Below are 19,203 nucleotides of genomic sequence, written 5' to 3' on the forward strand. Positions count from 1 at the left end.
TGTATCCTTGTCAATATCCCTTAGTTTTTTACTTTGGTGTTGTTGTTGTGTTGTTGTTGTTGTGTTGTTGTTGTTGTTGTTTTTGGTTTTGGTTTTGGTTACACACACACATATATGTATGTATGTATGTATGTATGTATGTATGTATCTATCTATCTATCTATCTATATATATATATATATATATATATATGTGTGTGTGTGTGTGTGTGTGTGTGTGTGTGTGTGTGTAACCAAAACCAAAACAAACCCAACAACAACACAACACACACACACACACACACACACATATATATATATATATATATATATAATTATGTGTGTGTGTGTGTGTGTGTGTGTGTGTGTGTGTGTGTGTGTGTGTGTGTGTGTGTGTGTGTGTGTAGATATATATGCAATGTGAAAAGAAAACCAGCATCATACTGTCTTACAGCAGGAATCGAACACCAACACCTTCATTCTTTCTGGAAGTTAAAGATTTTTGGAAGGATTTAAAATATATATATATATAATAAAAGTTAAATTCGATTTCCCAAACTGAAGAAGATTCTTCATCTAAACGTGCAAAAACAATTCATGGTCTCCTGGATCCGTCCATCTTCACAGCTTGAACGCTGATTGGTCAGTGGAACTGATCCCACGCCCACACTTTGCGAGTCACAACAGGTGACGGACAGACCTTGACAGACACGACGAAGATGGTGGTGGGAGTGGTGATGGAGGAAGCAACAGCAACAACAGTCGCTGACGCTGAGAACTTTCCAGAAGCTGACAACCAAACGATGCCCCCCGGGGTTGTTGCGGGGAATCGCACGGACGCTGCACGTGCTCCTGAAGGCTGCGTGGTGCTGTCCGTGAAGCCCGGGGCCTTCATCCCCTGGGACAACCCGGACAACCTCATCAGTCGGGAGGTGGAGGTGGCGGTGGACACGGCGGTGGCCGTGCTGTTCCTGCCCATCCTGTTCTCCATCAGCGCCCCCTGCAACGTCCTCAACATGATCGTGTTCTGCAAGCAGGGCCTCAAGGAGCGCATCAACCTGTGCCTCTTCTCCCTCTCGCTGGCCGACTCGCTCTACATGCTGCACTCCTTCATCTTAAACATGGACAAGATCTATTCCCAGTTCACCCGTGCCGGTCCGGGAGTCGGGCCGGTGTTCGAGCTCGTGGTCAACAACCATCTGATGTTCATCCGTGGTTTTAACTGGGTGTCGGGCTTCTTCTCCATGGTGATCGCCTGTGAGAGGTGCCTGTGCGTGTTCAGCCCTCTCCGCTCGCAGACCATCCTGAAGACGAAGACGACAGGCGTCGTTCTGGCGGTGGCCGCCGTGCTGCTGCTGGGCATGATGTACATCGGAACCAGTCGCTGGGCCACGGCCTGCGTGTTCGACCCCGTGACCAACACCTCCTCCAAGAAGATCTACCCCAGTAAGTTCTACACCCAGCACCAGGAGATGGTCGACATCATCACGGGGCTCCTGGCCAGTCTGCTTTTGCCAGGGATCTACATCTCCGTCGTGTCAGCCACCACCAGCCTCACTTTCATCAGGCTGAGGAAAATGGCGGCGTGGAGGGAGCAGACGTCATCGGCCACCATGTCGTCACGTGAGGTGGCTCTCACGCGCATGCTCATCGGCGTTTCTGTGCTCTACGTCATCTGTTCCACTCCGGTGTTGGCGCTGGGCGTGTGTTTGCTGTTCGTGCCGGACATGAGTCTCCAGGGCCGCTACTACAACGCCTTCAACCTCATGGTCAGTTTCTTCGAGCTGTTCTCCTACATCAACGCTTCCTTCAACTTCTTCGTCTACTGTTTCCTGGGCACCAAGTACAAGGAAACGTTGAGGGAGATGTGTTGTCAGTGCAGCTGTCTGGGCAGGAAGAAAGAAAAGTAGTGAGGCGAGTCTGAAGACTTGTTGGCTGACGCCCTTAGGGTCGATTTTTTTTTTCTCTCTCTCTCTCCATTGCATCGAAAGTTGTATTGAAACGTCATCCTCATCAACAGTTTCTTTACACACATTACATTTGACTTCAGTGCAACAGGACGACGCATTGAAATACGCTTAGCAATCGCAGTGCTTTACAGTGAAATCGTGCCAGGTGTCAAGGTCAAGTTGTTCAAGGCCTGTGTCTTGGTTCCATGGAGACCGCATTGTTCGAGGAATTGGGAGTTTGGGATGCTTGTTCTGTACTGGGTTAGAGGGCCGTCTGGCATTCGAAGGAGAAGTCCTGGCTGACTGAAGGGGGGTGAAGTCCTGGCTGACTGAAGGGGGGTGAAGTCCTGGCTGACTGAAGGGGAGTGAAGTCCTGGCTGACTGAAGGGGAGATAAGTCCTGGCTGACTGAAGGGGGGTGAAGTCCTGGCTGACTGAAGGGGGGTGAAGTCCTGGCTGACTGAAGGGGAGTGAAGTCCTGGCTGACTGAAGGGGAGATAAGTCCTGGCTGACTGAAGGGGGGTGAAGTCCTGGCTGACTGAAGGGGGGTGAAGTCCTGGCTGACTGAAGGGGAGATAAGTCCTGGCTGACTGAAGGGGGGTGAAGTCCTGGCTGACTGAAGGGGAGTGAAGTCCTGGCTGACTGAAGGGGAGTGAAGTCCTGGCTGTTCTTCTGGCGTTCCGGATGAGGTTGGAGGGGGTTGGGGGGGGGGGGGGGAGTTCCTGACTGAATTAAGGGTGATGTCCTAGCTGTTCCAGTATGGGTAGGGTCCTGGCTGTTCTTCTGGCGTTCCAGGGATGTAGAATCCTGGGTGTCTGAGGGAGAGTGATGTCCTGTTTTTTTTCTGGCGAAGGAGGAGGATGTGCTAGAAGAAGAGGAAGAAGGGTGATGCTGTTCTTCTGGTGAGTGACTTGGCTGTACTTCTTGCATCCCATGTGTGTGTGTGTATGGGAGGGGGTGGGTGGTGGGGGGAAGGGAGGGGGGCGGGGAGGGGGGATTCCTGGCTGTCCGAAGGAGAATGAAGTCTTCTGGCATTGCGAGGGTGTGTGTGTGTGGGGGGGGGGGGAGGAGGGGGGGGGGGTCGGGAGTCCTGACTGTTCTTCTGGCGTTTCACAGTAGGGCTGGGGGGTTGAGGGGGCGTGGGGTGGGTGTGTGTGTGTGTGGGGGGGGGGGGGCGGGGGGGGCGGGAGTCCTGACTGTTCTTCTGGCGTTTCACAGTAGGGCTGGGGGGTTGAGGGGGCGTGGTGTGTGTGTTTGTGGAGGGATCCTAGCTGTCTGAAGGGGGGTTGAAATCCTGGCTGTTCTTCTGCTGTTCCAGAGGGAGGAGGAGGGGGGGTAGGGGGGGGGTCGGTCCTAGCAGTTGTTTTGACGTTCAGGGAGGGGGGAGGGTTTGGAGAAAGGTGAAGGTCCTGGCTGCTGTACCCAGTGGCGTTCCCAGAGGGAAGTCCTGGTTGTCTGAAGTAGGGTGAGGTCCTGGCTGCTCTTCTGGCTTTCCAGAGGGTCCTGGATACCTGAAGCAAGCCGAGGAAGGGTGGGGGTGATGTGCAGAGTCCTGGTTGCTCTTCTCTTGCGTTCGTGGGAGGAGCGCCATGGAGAAAAAAGAAAACAAGGGATCTTCTTCTTCTTCTGCGTCTGTGGGCTGCAACTCCCACGTTCACTCGTATGTACACGAGTGGGCTTTTACGTGTATGACCGTTTTTAACCCCGCCATGTAGGCAGCCACACTCCGCTTTCGGAGGGTGTATGCTGGGTATGTTCTTGTTTCCATAACCCACCGAACGCTGACATGGATTACAGGATCTTTAACGTGCGTATTTTGATCTTCTGCTTGCGTATACACACGAAAGGGGATCAGGCACTAGCAGGTCTGCACATATGTTGACCTGGGAGATCGGACAAATCTCCACCCTTTACCCACCAAGCGCCGTCACCGAGATTCGAACCCGGGACCCTCGGATTGAAAGTCCAACGCTTTAACCACTCGGCCATTGCGCCCGTCACACACAAGGGAGCGACAGCCATGAAGTGAGATCCGGGCGGACGTTGCCAGAAGTAGGTATGGGAATAGTGTGAGAGCTTGGAACTGATTCCAACTGTGAACAAACGGTATCGCACAGCAAGGCACTGCAGAAAGGCTGGGAACTGATTCCAACTGTGAACAACTGGGAACTGATTCCAACTGTGAACAACTGGGAACTGATTCCAACTGTGAACAACGGTATCGCACAGCAAGGCACTGCAGAAAGGCTGGCATGCTCTCTTTTTTGGTGTCGTGACTGTGATTTCTTTCAGAGTGCAGTATGTTCGAAAGGACTGTAAAATGTGGACTGAAAGAATATATCCCCACCTCTCTCTCTCTCTTTTCTTCTTCTATGTGTACGTACGTGCGTGCGTGCGTGTGTGTGTGTGTGTTCGCGTGCGTGCGTGCGTGTGTGTGTGTGTGCGTGTGCGTGTGCGTGTGTGTGTGTGCGTGAGCGTGTGTGTGCGTGTGTGTGCGTGTGTGTGTGTGTGTGTGCGTGCGTGTGTGTGTGTGTGTGTGTGTGTGTGTGTGTGTGTGTGTGTGTGTGTGTGTGTCGCACACTCACTGACTGTCCAACCTCTCATACACATAATTATAGACACATGCTGACTGCCAAATTCGAGTCTCTTTCCAAATTTTCTCTCTTAACAAGATAGATGATGTTTGTTTTGTTTTTTTAACACCATGTTTGAAAAGATGTTGCATTGGCACCGAGGATGTCCGAGACAAAATGTTGTTTCAACAAGACAGCTTAGTTTTGATACGATTTTTTTTTTTTTATACCATATTGAAAAAAAATTCAAAGCGATCAACCATAAAAAGTAAAATGAAATAATAAAACAAAGGAAAATTTCAAAAAAATGAAATGGAAAAAAAGCTGAAGTAAAATCAGATTGAATTGAATTGAATTGAATTTGACTGAATAAAGTTCGCTAAAACTCAGGTTACGCAGAAATCTTCAAACCTGAGGTTTCGAACCCGAAAGTGAAAGTTCGAAACAGTTTGATTGTACAAAACCATAGTCACGTTAAAGGACAAAAACAACAACAACAAAAGAACCCAACCCCACTCAAATAACTATACGTCCCCATGCACTGAATGAATTGTATTGTATTGTATTGTATTGTATTGTATTGTATTGACACAACAGATTTCTCTGTGTGAAAGTCGAGCTGTTCTCTCCGTGCAAAGCGCGTCGCCACAGTTCAGTGCCATTTTTTTTTTAATCAGTCTCAATGGTCCCGTGTGCAGCATGCGCTTAGCGCACGTAAAAGAACCCACAGCAACAAAAGGGTTTTTCCTGGCAAAATTCTGTAGAAAAATCCACTTCGATAGGAAAAACAAATAAAAAGAAAACAAACAAAAAAACTGTACGCCGGAAATAATACCCCCAAAATGGGTGGCGCTGCAGTGTAGCGACGCGCTCTCTCCCTGGGGAGAGCAGCCCGAATTTCACACAGAGAAATCTGTTGTGATAAAAAGAAATACACATACAAATACTTTTTTTTTTTTTTCACGGAAGCGGTCGTCCGTCTCTTCAGCCCTTATGTCCCCCAAACGACTCCTGAGGTAAGGGACTGATGATGATGATGATGATGATGATGATGATGATGATGATACTAACAAGGAGGAAGAGGAAGAGGAGGAGGGAGAACTGTACTTGTTTAACTGTCAAAGTGGATTCTTCGGCATAATTTTGCCAGGGACATCTCTTTTGTTGCCGTGGGGTCTTTTACGTGACCTAAACGCATACCACACCGAATGAACCTCACCTGTATTGTACTGTATTTTTGCTTTTTTTGGGGGGAGGTTGGGGGGGGGGGGAGCCGGGGGTTACAACACCTCTGAAAACGGAGTACGGCTGCCTGCACGGCGGGGTGAAAACGGTCATAGGACGTAAAAGCCCACTCGTGTTCATACTAGGGAGCGTGGGAGTTGCAGCCCACGAACGAAGGAAAAGAAGATGAAGATGTCACAACAGAGTTCTCTGAAATTCTGGCACTGCTATGCATCCCCAGGGAGAGCGCGTCGTTACTGCATAGTACAGTGCCACCCATATATGTGTGTGTGTGTGTGTGTGTGTGTGTGTGTGTGTGTGTGTGTGTGTGTGTGTGTGTGTGTATTTTTACTTTTTGGTGTACAAGTGTATTCATTTTACTATCAAAGTGAGATTTTTCTACAGAAGCTTCCCGGTCAGGGACAACCCTTATGTTACTGTACACGATGTACATGTACTGCATGTTTGTTGCATATCTGTTATGCATATGTTTGTGCGTGTGTGTGTGTGTGTGTGTGCGTGCGCGCTTAGAGTTGACTTCATCAATATTTTGCACCTTATAAATATTAGTAGTAGTAGTAGTAGTATTTTTATGGGTTTTTTGTTGTTGTTTTTTTTGTTTGTTTTTTGTTTGGGTTTTTTAAATTTTTGTCTTAAATTTTTTTTTCTCAAGGCCTGGTTAAGCGCGTTGGGCTATGCTGCTGGTCAGGCATCTGCTTGGCAGATGTGGTGTAGTTTATATGGATTTGACCGAACGCAGTGACGCCTCCTTGAGTTACTGATATTCATACTGTACACGAGGCTGCTATTATTCGTCTCATTCGATTAGCCAGCGTCCAGACCACCACTCAACCTCTAGTGGAGGGGAGAGAGGTTGGGGTGGGGGTAAAAAAAAAAAACCCAAACAAACAAGCAAAACAAAAGACAAACAAACAAACAAAAATACAAACAAATCCCGGTTCGTACATAGGACTCGAACACGTGCATTACCACTGAGCCACTCTGCTCCAACTGACTCGCAGTCCCAGTCCCAGCGCCGGCAGTTCTGCTCTGTTCACAGGGAACTGTCAGTGGTAGGCCGCCCCTGGACCACACACCAAAGGAGACCCTGCACTGCTGCTGAGTCACTTCGGTGGTGTTCAGTGGTGCCTGTTCTGATTGTCGACATGCGCCGGACATCACCCACACCACGCACAACGCTTTTGTTCTGACGAAAAAAAAAATGTGTATATATATATATATATATATATATATATATATATATATATATATATATAAACGGCACTGTAGCCGAGCCACACCGGGAGAGCGCCAAACGTTACAAACAAAAAGAAATAAGTGTTACAACACAGGCGGCAACAAACAGCAACAGCTGAGACGAACTGTTACATAAAAAAAAAACCTAGGAACAAAGCTGTCGGAACTTGAACGAATGATGATGAATGGTGTGGTTACTTACATGGTGTCTATCCTCTGTCGTATACCACAGCTCTAAGCTTCCACCCGAACTGACATCTAGGACAAGCCTCAGCGAGCTGGGCAACCTTCTCCGAAGGAGGACTGACGCCCTGAACGACACGACCTTAACAGGGGCTTCAGCTTGTGAATAGGTTGTTAGACCCCGCTCTTCTGCGGACAGAATAATAATAAAACACTTTTTTGGCGCTTTCTCTCAAAATAATTTCGAAGCGCTTTATTTGTAGCCTGCAAACCTCAAACTGTTAATGACGAAATGATAAATAAATCAATCCACATACCCATTAGGCATCGTCAAATCCTTCATACCAAAAAAAAAAAGAAAAAAAAAGAAAAGAAAAAAGGATGGTCGATACTTAGTTTATTTGACTCAAGTCTGTTTTCACTTTCTGTTTCATTGCTTTCACCATTATTGCTCTGATCTGCAACCCATTTTCCAGAGCTGTACAGCTAATGGCATTAATTAAAACAGTTCAGTGTTCAGTGTTGTGTGATAACTGCTCATTGTTCTCTCTCTCTCTCTCTCTCTCTCTCTCTCTCTCTCTCTCTCTCTCTCTATCTCTACACACACACACACACACTCCAGTCCAGTTGGTATCCTCCTTTGATGTATTATATTTAATACTGTTATTTATATTTACATTGTTGTATGTTAATACTTGTTGATATGCATATACATATTCTCCTTCCCATGACAACTCATTCAATACACACCACAACCTCTTTAGACTTTTTCTTATAATATACTTTTCCTCTGATACATTATTTTACACTAATATTCACATGCATTCCCTTTCCTTTATACACTACTTTACTCCTTTCCGTCTAAAAAAACACTTATAGTGAATAGACGTTAAACTGAAGAAAACACACACACGTTCAAAAGTCCGAAAGTAGGTTTATGTCCAAATACAGTTAAACTGGGTTCCAGCCTTTCCCCAAAAGCTGAACTAACCATGTTCACTCACCTTCCTCTCTACTGCCTCTTGAGAGAACATTGATGACCGCAGTATTCATAAATGTCAAAAAGAAACTTATTTTTATTGGTTAGAAAAAGTGGGTATTTTTCATACAGTGGGTTTATACACGCACATGTGTGCTGCTTAAGTGAACAACTGTTCATATATATATATATAGAAAAAGAATTTTTTTTAAAATCCCCAACAAATTGTGCTACAGTGACAATAAAAGACAGATATTATTTCTGACTTTAAAATAGATAAAAACAAAAAGAGACAGAAACATCACTGACACTGAACACATGAAGATAGTAAACATACTGTAGAATAGCAATATACTCCCCCAAGAACAAGCATACGGTTTGCAGTTTAAATTCTTCTGCACTAATTTGTCTCGGGAGCCCCGTTCCCTTTCTGTGTGCTGTGTACCCAGCCTGTTACCCAGTGTGCACTGTGTCTGACAGTATCTGAGTGTTGACAACTGAGGCTTATGATACACTTGCACTATCCTTTAACATTAACTGCCCTACCTGTCTGCCTTGGTTTGAATGGAAACTAACTGCTTGGACTTGAAAACAAAAGAAAACAACACAGAAAAGGCTTTTCATAAACCGTCCAAACAGTTCATTTGGAAACTAATTTGTAGAAGCCTTTCTGAGCTGGTTGTGGACAAAGTATTTAACATCTTTCCAAGTTCTTTTGTGAAGAACTGGTTCTGCAGCCAAGCCCTCTGACAGGCATCCTTTTGTGGAACCTTGTTTAGAACAAGACGGTTGCCAAGATGTCGACGCACAGCTGCAGCTTCCTCTGCAGTCCATGGCCGTTTTACTCTCTCAGTACGGCCAGTCCTCTCTTCTCCTCTACACAGACCCCTCGGATGTCCAGTGGGTGTCTCAATGACCCAGCCTTTAGCTTCCGTCGTCAGAATTGTGGTATTCTTTGTCAACATTCACCTCTTCAGTATAAGAGCCTTCCGCTTGCAATATTTTGATGGTGGTAACTGGGGTGAAACGCTGTTAACGTCTTCTCTTTAACTCGACCTTTCTTGCCCTTAACTGGAAAACAGTTTTGTGAGCAAGTAACCTTGCTGAGATGAGGATGAGACCTTGCTGGGCATGTCATTGCCACAGCAGTCTGAAGAAGAAGAGGGCAAGTCTTTGTTATGGCATTGAGATGGGGAAGAGGAAGGCAAATCAAAGAGTTCTGAATCACTTCCACTGTCTTCTCCCTCATCTGAATGCTGGCCCATTTATTCATTCTCCATATTCTCCAGGCAAGTGCCTTTAACATTCACTCCTGCATTTCACTCTCAACAGGATGCTGGCAACCTTGGCCTTTAGCACAATGTCTAATGGCTGACATTTAGCACAATGTCTACTTTCTAAACATTTCTGTGGACACGTATGTCATGCCCAAGAAAGGTGGCCAGGTGAACTTGATTGAATTTTGAGATTTCCAGACCCTGTCTCAGAGTGGCGAGTTGCTTTCGCAGTGAAGTCGCTGTGAACAAAGCATGATCAACCACTTCACTGCTTCAGCCAGCTCTCTCAACACTGTGGAACCCCTATAGGGTCACTGGCCAGTCTGAGAGACAAACAAGTTTGGACTTTCAATCCCTAAAAGTCGACGAAGAGTCAGAAGCCTGTCAATTCCACTCGTCATTGCAGGAGTCAACAACACTGGAACTGCTCTGTTAAACTTCCCTCTTATTTCCACTCTTTGCAGAACAGACACCAACTTCTTTTCCATAATCATCTCCTCAGGCTGACTGAGTATGGGACCCCTACCACTGAGGTGATGCAGACAAGATTGAAAGAATATAACACTGAGCAGTATACAAAAAACAAGAGGAAAAAATTATGAACCCACTTGGGAGAGGAGAAGTTGAGTACCTTCGACTCGTAGAGTCTTCAAAGCAACTGAAGATAGCAGCAGTCACAAGTGCTGTTTTCTGGCTGTTGAATAAAATTCACTTGTCTTGAGAACAGTTCACTGCTAGTTGGAAAAAGGTGGATGGGTGAAGGAAGTGAGAGAGAATCTAGACAGTGAGAGGAAAGGGGGGCGGGGGAAGAGGAAAAAGAGGGGGAGGGGAGGGAAGGGGGAACGAGGGAAGCTGTGATTTGGTTTGAGCAGTATGTTTCATCAAGGGAGAGTACAGAAATAAAGAACCCGGTTGTGTCTCAACTATGCTGAAAGATCTACAGCTTCCTAGACTGCAAGAGAGACGACAAGACCTCCGTCTCTCTTTAAACGTGTGGTTGACGGGTAGGTGCCGGCTATACCACCTGGCCAATTCACAAAAGAAAAAGCAACAAACACAAGCATGCAGCCTTGGTGCTTTGCTGATTTTGTCTCCAGCAACATCGCCAGAAAGAACTACCGAATATTTGAGGTTCCAGTAACAAGAACAGAAAAATCTAAGAACGTGTTCTTTGTAAGAAGAGCTGTAGACTGGAGCAATTTGAACAAGACCAGCTGCTGGCAAAGGTGAAGGACCACCATTACAGTGGCAGCAGCATGTGTGCTGTGTAGAAACTGCACAGCCAACTCCCCCCTCCCCCCACTCCCTCCACATCCAACAGGGTGTGGGTGTGGGTGGCGTGTAGGGTGCGGGGAGGGTCGGGGGGGCACTCAAAAGCCTACAAATAACAAAATAAAACCCAACAAGATCAATAACAAGAAAAAAAAGACATTCTTTGTGCAGCTTTCGTGGCTTTCCATTTCTATGAAAAAGAATGGTAATGTGAAGCGCGAACAGAATGCATTTGGAGTGAACTTTTAACTGCTGCACGTACTAGACATGGGGCCAGTGCCTCACGCCCGTGAAACCATAATAAAATCATGATGTCGTCGTGGAAAACTGGACAAAAGTAGTCGTCGGCCACTGTCTGTGCAAAGGGAAAGGCTAGTGATCCAACGCTGATCTCCCGCAATTCTGTGGCTGAAGGGGATATTTTTAGTAGCCAGTGTCACGGGACCGGAAGTGACGTCATAATGTTTAAAGGGAACGAGGTGTAGGGGAAGGGGGTGGGGTTAGAGTTTTGCCAGAAAACACAGACCCACGCAGTTATTTCAAACTGATGCAGAACATCTCCACTCCACTCCGTACAGTTCTCAGTTCAGTGTTGTGTGCATCTCGTCTCTCTCTCTCTCTCTCTCTCTCTCTCTCTCTCCCCTTATCTCTGTGTGTGTGTGTGTGTGTTTACCCGGGTTTTTTTTGTGAGAAATGCCTGAATCCCAATTAAGATAATAGTGCCTGAATCACAATTCAGATAATAGGCGCTATATAATATCATAATATGAGTTATCATTATTTTCATAATCATTATTGTTATTATGATAATGATTATTATAACTACCACCACAACCACCACCACCACTACCACTATTACCACGATCTTTCTATTATTATTATCATTGTTTCTTTTTTCTTATTCTTTTCCTTCTTTTCAAAAAAAAAAAAAAAAAAAAAGAACCAAGAAACATCCTTGACAGAGCAACAAGCTCCAGAAGATCACTAGTTCCCCAGGGCAGTGTATCGCAAGCGCAGACATGATTGTCCCATTCAATGGCGGCCCGCGACTTCCTGCCTCGGAGAACTTTTGACCCACACTTCCTTCCTCCCTTCGACTGACTGGTTCAGCTATCCTTGGGGGTCTTGTGCAAGGACTGGGTTATAACCCCTCTGCCAGTCTGCCAGGATGCCTCCTTCTTCTGCGTTCGTGGGCTGCAGCTCCCACGTTCACTCGTAAGTACACGAGGGGGCTTTTACGTGTGTGACCGTTTTTTCCCCGCCATGTATTTGTATTTCTTTTTATCACAACAGATTTCTCTGTGTGAAATTCGGGCTGTTCTCCTCAGGGAGAGCGCGTCGCTACACTACAGCGCCACCCTTTTTATTTTTATTTTTTCCTGCGTGCAGTTTGATTTGTTCTACAGAATTTTGCCAGGAACAACCCTTTTGTTGCTGTGGGTTCTTTTACGTGCGCTAAGTGCATGCTGCACACTTGACCTCTGTTTATCGTCTCATCCGAATGACTGGCGTCCAGACCACCACTCAAGGTCTAGTGGAGGGGGAGAAAATATCGGCGGCCGAACCAGCGAGCTCAGATTCTCTCGCTTCCTAGGCGGACGCGTTACCTCTAGGCCATACTCCGTTTTCGAGGTGTGTGCATGCTGGGAATGTTCTTGTTTCCATAACCCACCGAACGCTGACATGAATTACAGGATCTTTAACGTTCGTATTTGATCTTCTGCTTGTTTATACACTGATGGAGTCTCCCGTAGGTCCGACCGATGAGTAGGCAGGCAGGCTTATCTGTCGGTGTGTGTCCTCATATGGGAGAAGAGGCCGATTCTGGATGCGCAGCACTTCCCACAGGTGTTGCAAGGGAAAACGTCTCCAGAAGTTGAGCCCTGCTTCCTTCGCTCACGCTTCTCCTTAATGGCCAGCGTTCTCTTGTTTTCAAACGTCTTTATGCCACAAGAGCACAGCATCCTCCAGCGAGAGCGGTCAAGGGCATCAGTTTCCCAGGAAGCGATGTCTATGTCACAGGCTTTGAGGTTTGTCTTCAAGGTGCCTGACCAGCACAGGCGACTTTTTTTTAGTGAGGAGGAGTTGTGCAGTCCCTTCCCCACTCTCTCGCCTACCGACGCTCACAGTCCCACAGATGCAGATACTGCCACGTGTAGGACGGCCTTGGCAGGTGCAGGTTTTTTCTTCGGAGCTCCTTCTCCTAGGGGGACTTCCAGCCAAGGATATGAGCTCCCCCTGCCCTTTGGTCATCCTCTTCCGCCTTCACAGCCGTTGGGAAAGGTTTCCTCCTCCGCCTGGTCCGTCGTTGGGAGACTTCACATGCGGCAGGTAGTGCTGGGTTACATGGTACCAGTAGCAAGGGCTATCCCTCTGACCTGACCTGAAGGGGGTTTCGACGTTTTGACCTGGGAGATCGGACAAATCTCCACCCTTTACCCACCAGGCGCCGTTACCGAGATTCGAACCCCGGGACCGTCGGACTGAAAGTCCAACGCTTTCACCATTCGGCTATTGCGCCCGTCTGCCAGGATACCGAAAAGATCACGAAAATATCAGAAAAAATTCGAAGATAAAATAACATCTTTTTACACCTTTTGGGGTGTAAGGGATACCATAACAATACGCACACAGTGAATCATCACAACTTCAGTCCGACGGTGTCAAATTAAACGAGCATCAAAACACACCAAAATTAGAGACGTTAAAAATGCAGGAAAAAAACACAAAAGTTCAGCACATTGTCATGTATCTTCCAGATGTAAGGATGTTACACACCCTTCTCAAGTTTTGCGAATTAACTAAGACGGCGTTTTCTCTCCCGTCACAAAGGAATGTGCATAAACCGAACAGTGAAGAATATGACGCATATTTACTTGTCACGTGTTCATTTAGTCAGTTTTATTTTCCTTTTTTTCCCCCCATTGTTCACTCATTTCGCCTGTGTCGTATGATGGTCGTGTCCAACAATGACCATCAGAACAACAGAGGAGGCAACTGCTGTCCCAAGTATCTGGGCTGGAATTTGATAAAAGTGGGGAATGTCTTGCCCAAGATACGTCCTCACTCTCTCGGCCATGAAGGTTTTAAGACAGTCGGCGATGGGGTGGTCCCCAAAGGCCAGCTAGCACCCAAGGCTGCGGCACTAAGAGCCAGTGCAATCTTGCCTCCTAGTCTGAGAGTCATACTCGTTCACAAAATACTACGCTACAACTGAATTCTTTCCGCATTGCTGGCAGTGGAAAAACCGTTGATCATACAGTTCTTGGCTTAACTTTGAGCTTATGTCAGTCTCTGATACAAGCCGACTGTTGTACCGCAGCAGCAGTATCTACATCATTGATCAGAACACAAACATTTTATTTTTCATTTATATTCATATTTAGTTTACATTATTTATGTTATCTTATTTCATTTACTTCTGTTTTTACTCTTTTCTATTTATCAATCTATGTATTTATCTTATTTATTATTATTAATGTTATCATTACTATCAATGCTTTTTGAAAAAAAAAATCATTTGTTTATCATATTTTGTTTTATTCTATCTTCCCTCAAGACCTGACAAAGTGCGTTGGGTTACGCTGCTGGTTTAGGCACCTGTTTAGCAGGTGAGGTGCAGCGCATATTGATTTGTCCGAACGCAGTGACGCCTCCTTGAGCAGCTGAACTGATCTGAAGTAAACAAGAACAGGAGTCTGAACTTCAAACGCATTCCAGATGATCTTACCAACACTCGGCAGCCATGAGGTTAAAACATAAAAGCACCAATCACACAGCAGTCTATTCACCATCCCACCATGACAGTTAGCCATCCATCCTCTTCATTAACCCCATTGCGCCTGTACGTGTGTTTTGTACGTGCATGCATGGGTGAATGAGTGGCTTTGTGTGTGTGTGTGTGTGTGTGTGTGTGTGTGTGTGTGTGTGTGTGTGTGTGTGTTGTTGTTGTTGTTGTTGTTGTTGCCATGGGTTCTTTTATCGTGCGCTAACTGCGTTCTGCTACATGGGAACTCGGTTTATGCTCTCAATCAATTTATGTATTTATCTTATTTAGTGTGTGTAGTGTGTGTGTGTGTGTGTGTGTGTGTGTGTGTGTGTGTGTGTGTGTGTGTGTGTGTGTGTGTGTGTGTGTGTGTTGTTGTTGTTGTTGTTGTTGTTGTTGTTGTTGCCATGGGTTCTTTTATCGTGCGCTAACTGCGTTCTGCTACATGGGAACTCGGTTTATGCTCTCAATCAATCTATGTATTTATCTTAGTGTGTGTGTGTGTGTGTGTGTGTGTGTGTGTGTGTGTGTGTGTGTGTGCGTGTGTGTGTTGTCTGTGTGTTGTGTGTGTATGTGTGTTGTTGTTGTTGTTGCCATGGGTTCTTTTATCGTGCGCTAACTGCGTTCTGCTACATGGGAACTCGGTTTATGCTCTCATCCGAATGACCAGACGCTCAGTTTGATTTTCCAGTCAAACGTGGGAGAAAGGGCGAGACGGGTTTCAAGCCCAGACCTTCAGGAACATTATATTTGACAATTAATCGTCTAAACCATTCTACCATCTTGCTCCAGTACACAGACGAACAGGACACAGGGAATCGGGATTATGGTTTAGTGACTGGCGAATCGGGAACAGACGAATAAGGAATTGGCGAAATCCGGATACACTGTGCGTCTGTGTGACTACCTTCACCAACCTCCCCGCACCAACTACCCTCCCTCCCTCCTACCCCCACGCTGTCCCCATTTCTCTCCTGTATGACATATCAGTCGTGTCCGACCATGATCCTCAGGACAGCACCAGGGGATGCAACTGCTGTCCCAACTACTGATCTGGGCTGGAGTTTGATTACAGTGGAGAGTGTCTTGCCCAAGTTACCCCCACCCCCACCCTCCCACACACACATACCCCTCCTCCTCTCTCTCTTGGCCAAGAGGGCTTTAGGACAGTTGGTGTTTGGCGGGGATGGATGGTCCCCAAAAAGTAACTAGTCCCTCAATACAAGACTGCAGCACTAAGAACCAGTGCCACATCTTGCCTCCTAGTTTGAGAGTCATAGTCGCATTGCACTGAGTGGAGAAATTGTTGACCGTAACAAGCTCTCACTTGGTTGCTGAAAAACTACGTCTCTGACACAAACCCAGCAAGCCGGGCCTTCATTTCTCTTTCAGCTCACCCGGGGCGGCCAATGTTCTCCTTTTAGCCCCCTACCCCACCCCCCACCCCTTCCCCCACCTGCACACACCAGGCCTTGCTAGAGGCTTCATGTAATGTCCAGTGGCTGCGTGAATGGCCCAGCCTGTAGCCAGCTTTCGTCGTGAGTATCGTGGTACTCTTTGTCCCTATCCATGTCCTCTGCAGTGCGAGAACCTTCCGCTTGTAGCATTCTAATGACGTCAGCTTCGGTGATGCACTGCTGTCGTCGCCTGTTTCGTCGTTCGTACGGAGAGAGTTTTTATTAATTTAACTCACTCAGTACGGCCAGTCCTCTCTTCACCTCTACACAGACCCCTCGGATGTCCAGTGGGTGTCTGAATGACCCAACCTTTAGCTTCCGTCGTCAGAATTGTGGTATTCTTTGTCAACATTCACCTCTTCAGTATAAGAGCCTTCCACTTGCAATATTTTGATGATGGTAATTGGGGTGAAACGCTGTTAACGTCGTCTCTTTCGCCGTTCGTATGGAAAGAGTTAAATTAAAAGACAGTGCTATGTAACTGCCCGCAACGGCACTGGTCCGAGGGACAGAGAGAGATAACACACTGACTTGTCTTCCCCTTCAACAGACCTGACCCTGACCCCGTGACCGAACCCTGGTCCGCTTGGGGGCAGCGCGTGGGTGCAATCCTAAATCTATAACCCCATCCCCCAACTCCCTCACTGAAATTTTGACCCCGGACAACGTAAGGTTTAAAAAAAAATCGGGTAAAATATGTTATTTAGAAAACAACAACAAAGCTTGGCATCCCTCTCCCTCTCAAAACAAATTCACAGTCACAAAAAAAGAAGAAAAAATGTTTTGTATATTTCAAAATCTAAAAATAGAATACCAGCCTCCCTCACATCCTTGCTAACGGAGATTAATGTGGCCTCTTTTTTTTCTTTTCTTTTTTTTCAAGAAAAGAATTTGTATAATTCTTTCAGTTTCTGGTCATTATTTAACGTACTTTTTTTTTTTCAATTTGCCTCCACTGAAGCAGTATTAGGTCGTTCACACACACACACACACACACACACACACACACACACACACACACACACACACACACACACACACACATATACATATATATATATATATATATATATATATGTATATGTATATGTGTGTCTGTGTGTGTGTTTATATATATACACACATATATATATATACAAAGAGAGGGAGAGAGAGAGATTAACATAAATGTGCTGTTACTTTAATAATATCCTCCCCCCCTCACCCCCCCACTCCCCAAAAAAGAAGCCAAGGAATATTGGAGCATTGCTGCCATGCTGAGTCACTTCGGTGACTCTGGTCAGTCTGCGACGCAAACCCCTTCATCACGACTGCTGGTGTTGGGTGGATTACTGACCACACTTACAGTCATTACAGTCAGGTTTGGTCCAGCGAAGGGCAGGGGGTGGGCATGGCCGAATATCATTTGGGTACGAAGTTTGAGGGTCTGTTGCCCTTCTTGGTACACAGGCCGCCCAACAAACACTCCAGTGTCCAGGCATCTCGGACCTGTGCCAGTCGCTCAAGCTGTCCCCAGGTGCGGCCCATCCTGTTTGAATCTGATCAGATTTTGATCATAAATGGCCAAACCCGGAACAAATTCGATTAAAAACGATTCCAGGTGTTTTGTTTTTATGATGACTGCCTCCCGGCCTCAGCGCCATGTATTTCTCGGACGACTTCTTTTCCTTGTCTTCTGTTGAGGTTCCAGGCCAGGGCTTGTTGTTGGTGATGGACGCAGGTTTGCGGAGCGCGCGCGCTCGCGTGCGTGCGTGTGTGTGTGTGTGTGTGTGTGTGTGTGTGTGTGTGTGTGTGTGTGTGTGTGTGTGTGTGTGTGTGTGTGCGTGTGTGTGTGTGTGTGTGTGTGTGTGTGTGTGTCCGATCGATCTCCAGCGTCTTTGGAGAATCATATCTTCTTCTGCAGGCTGATGTCTTGTTGGCTCCCACAGTTGTCCATCAGTCATTCTGTCTCGTCAGCGAATCGGAAGAATCCGCTTGAAGAAAGTGTTGATGAAAGTCTGAATTCTCTTCATGGCGGTGACAGTTGCTCTCCAACTGAACACTTGTTGTAGATTTGTGCGTGTATCGGCGTGTGTGTGTGTGTGTGTGTGTGTGTGTGTGTGTGTGTGTGTGTGTGTGTGTGTGTGTGTGTGTGTGTGTGTGTTTGACTGGAATGTTTTCACAGACATGAGAAGATCCTGTGCCGTTGGCTGTGCAGTTGATAACAGCATTGGTACGAGGCTGCAAGTTATTATACTATTTCATTTTGTCTTCTTCTTCAACTCTGTGAACAGCCACTGGGCATGGGGGCACCGCACAGAAGAACAATTCACCTGGTTCGTCCAGCTCTGTCCAGAATGACTCCGAGGTTCCTTACTGAATCAGAAAACTGAACTGTGGCATCGCCACCCACATCACAGAGAGAGAGATAGACAGACAGACAGACAGAGACAGAAAGAGAGAGAGAGGGAGACACAGAGAGAGAGAGAGATCCAAACCTGGGTCTCTGCAAATGGTTTATAATAATAATATGATCACAGAGAAAGGCTAGCGTCATGAAATGTCTCCAGGGTAAAATCTAAGGTAGGTGTGTGTGTGTGTGTGTGTGTGTGTGTGTGTGTGTGTGTGTGTGTGTGTGTGTGTGTGTGCAGGGGTGGTGGGGGAAGGGGGTGGGGGAATCAGTATGAGGCTGCTTCGTTTTGTTTTGTTTTTTTGGGGGGGTTTGTTGTTGTTGTTGTTGTTGTTGTTTTTTGTTGTTGTTTTTTGTTTGTTTTTTTTTTGTTTGCTTTTTGTTTTGTTTTTTTAGCATTATATTGTTCCTGTTACGAAAAGGAACCGAGGCAGAACTTTGACGGTCATCGTCCACGTCACAGTGTAGATAGGCCAGATGACAGATGACACGAAGTTTCGTCTTTGTTCCAATATTCCTTGGCTTCTTTTTTGGGGGGTGGGGGGTGAGGGGGAGGGGATATTATTAAAGTAACAGCACATTTGAATGATGTTGACCAATTTATCACTTATTTCCGGCTTAAAAACAACAACAACAACAACAACAAAACCAAAAACAAACAACAACAACAAAAACCCAACCACCCATCGACAAAAAAAAGGACCTGTTTCCTGCTCGAATCTGACTTGTTTCAAATAAAAATTATCTTCTTCCTATTCGTTGTCATCACCGTTGCCATCATCATCTTCATTGTTATCAACGTCATTGTCATCTTCGTCCGCATCAGTGTCGGTATGAATGGCACAAACATATTTTTCTTAATTAAAAACTCGAACATCAAAATGTTCAGCTTCATAAAGG

General features: G+C 46.3%; 1 protein-coding gene across 1 annotated transcript; it reads left to right on the forward strand.

Moving 5' to 3' along the window:
- Positions 1 to 697: 697 nt before the first annotated feature.
- On the forward strand, positions 698 to 1,888 carry LOC143275809 (uncharacterized). The gene has a single exon (XM_076580087.1). It carries the CDS (start codon positions 698 to 700, stop codon positions 1,886 to 1,888), a length of 1,191 nt encoding a protein of 396 aa, XP_076436202.1.
- The last annotated feature ends 17,315 nt before the right edge of the window (positions 1,889 to 19,203 follow it).

This window comes from Babylonia areolata, chromosome 31 (assembly GCF_041734735.1).
Source record: "Babylonia areolata isolate BAREFJ2019XMU chromosome 31, ASM4173473v1, whole genome shotgun sequence".
NCBI classification, from domain to species: Eukaryota; Metazoa; Mollusca; class Gastropoda; order Neogastropoda; family Buccinidae; genus Babylonia; species Babylonia areolata.

Bases quoted from the DNA above. Each gene is read 5' to 3' on its own strand.
- LOC143275809 (XM_076580087.1), top strand. From the start codon at position 698: ATGGTGGTGGGAGTGGTGATGGAGGAAGCAACAGCAACAACAGTCGCT.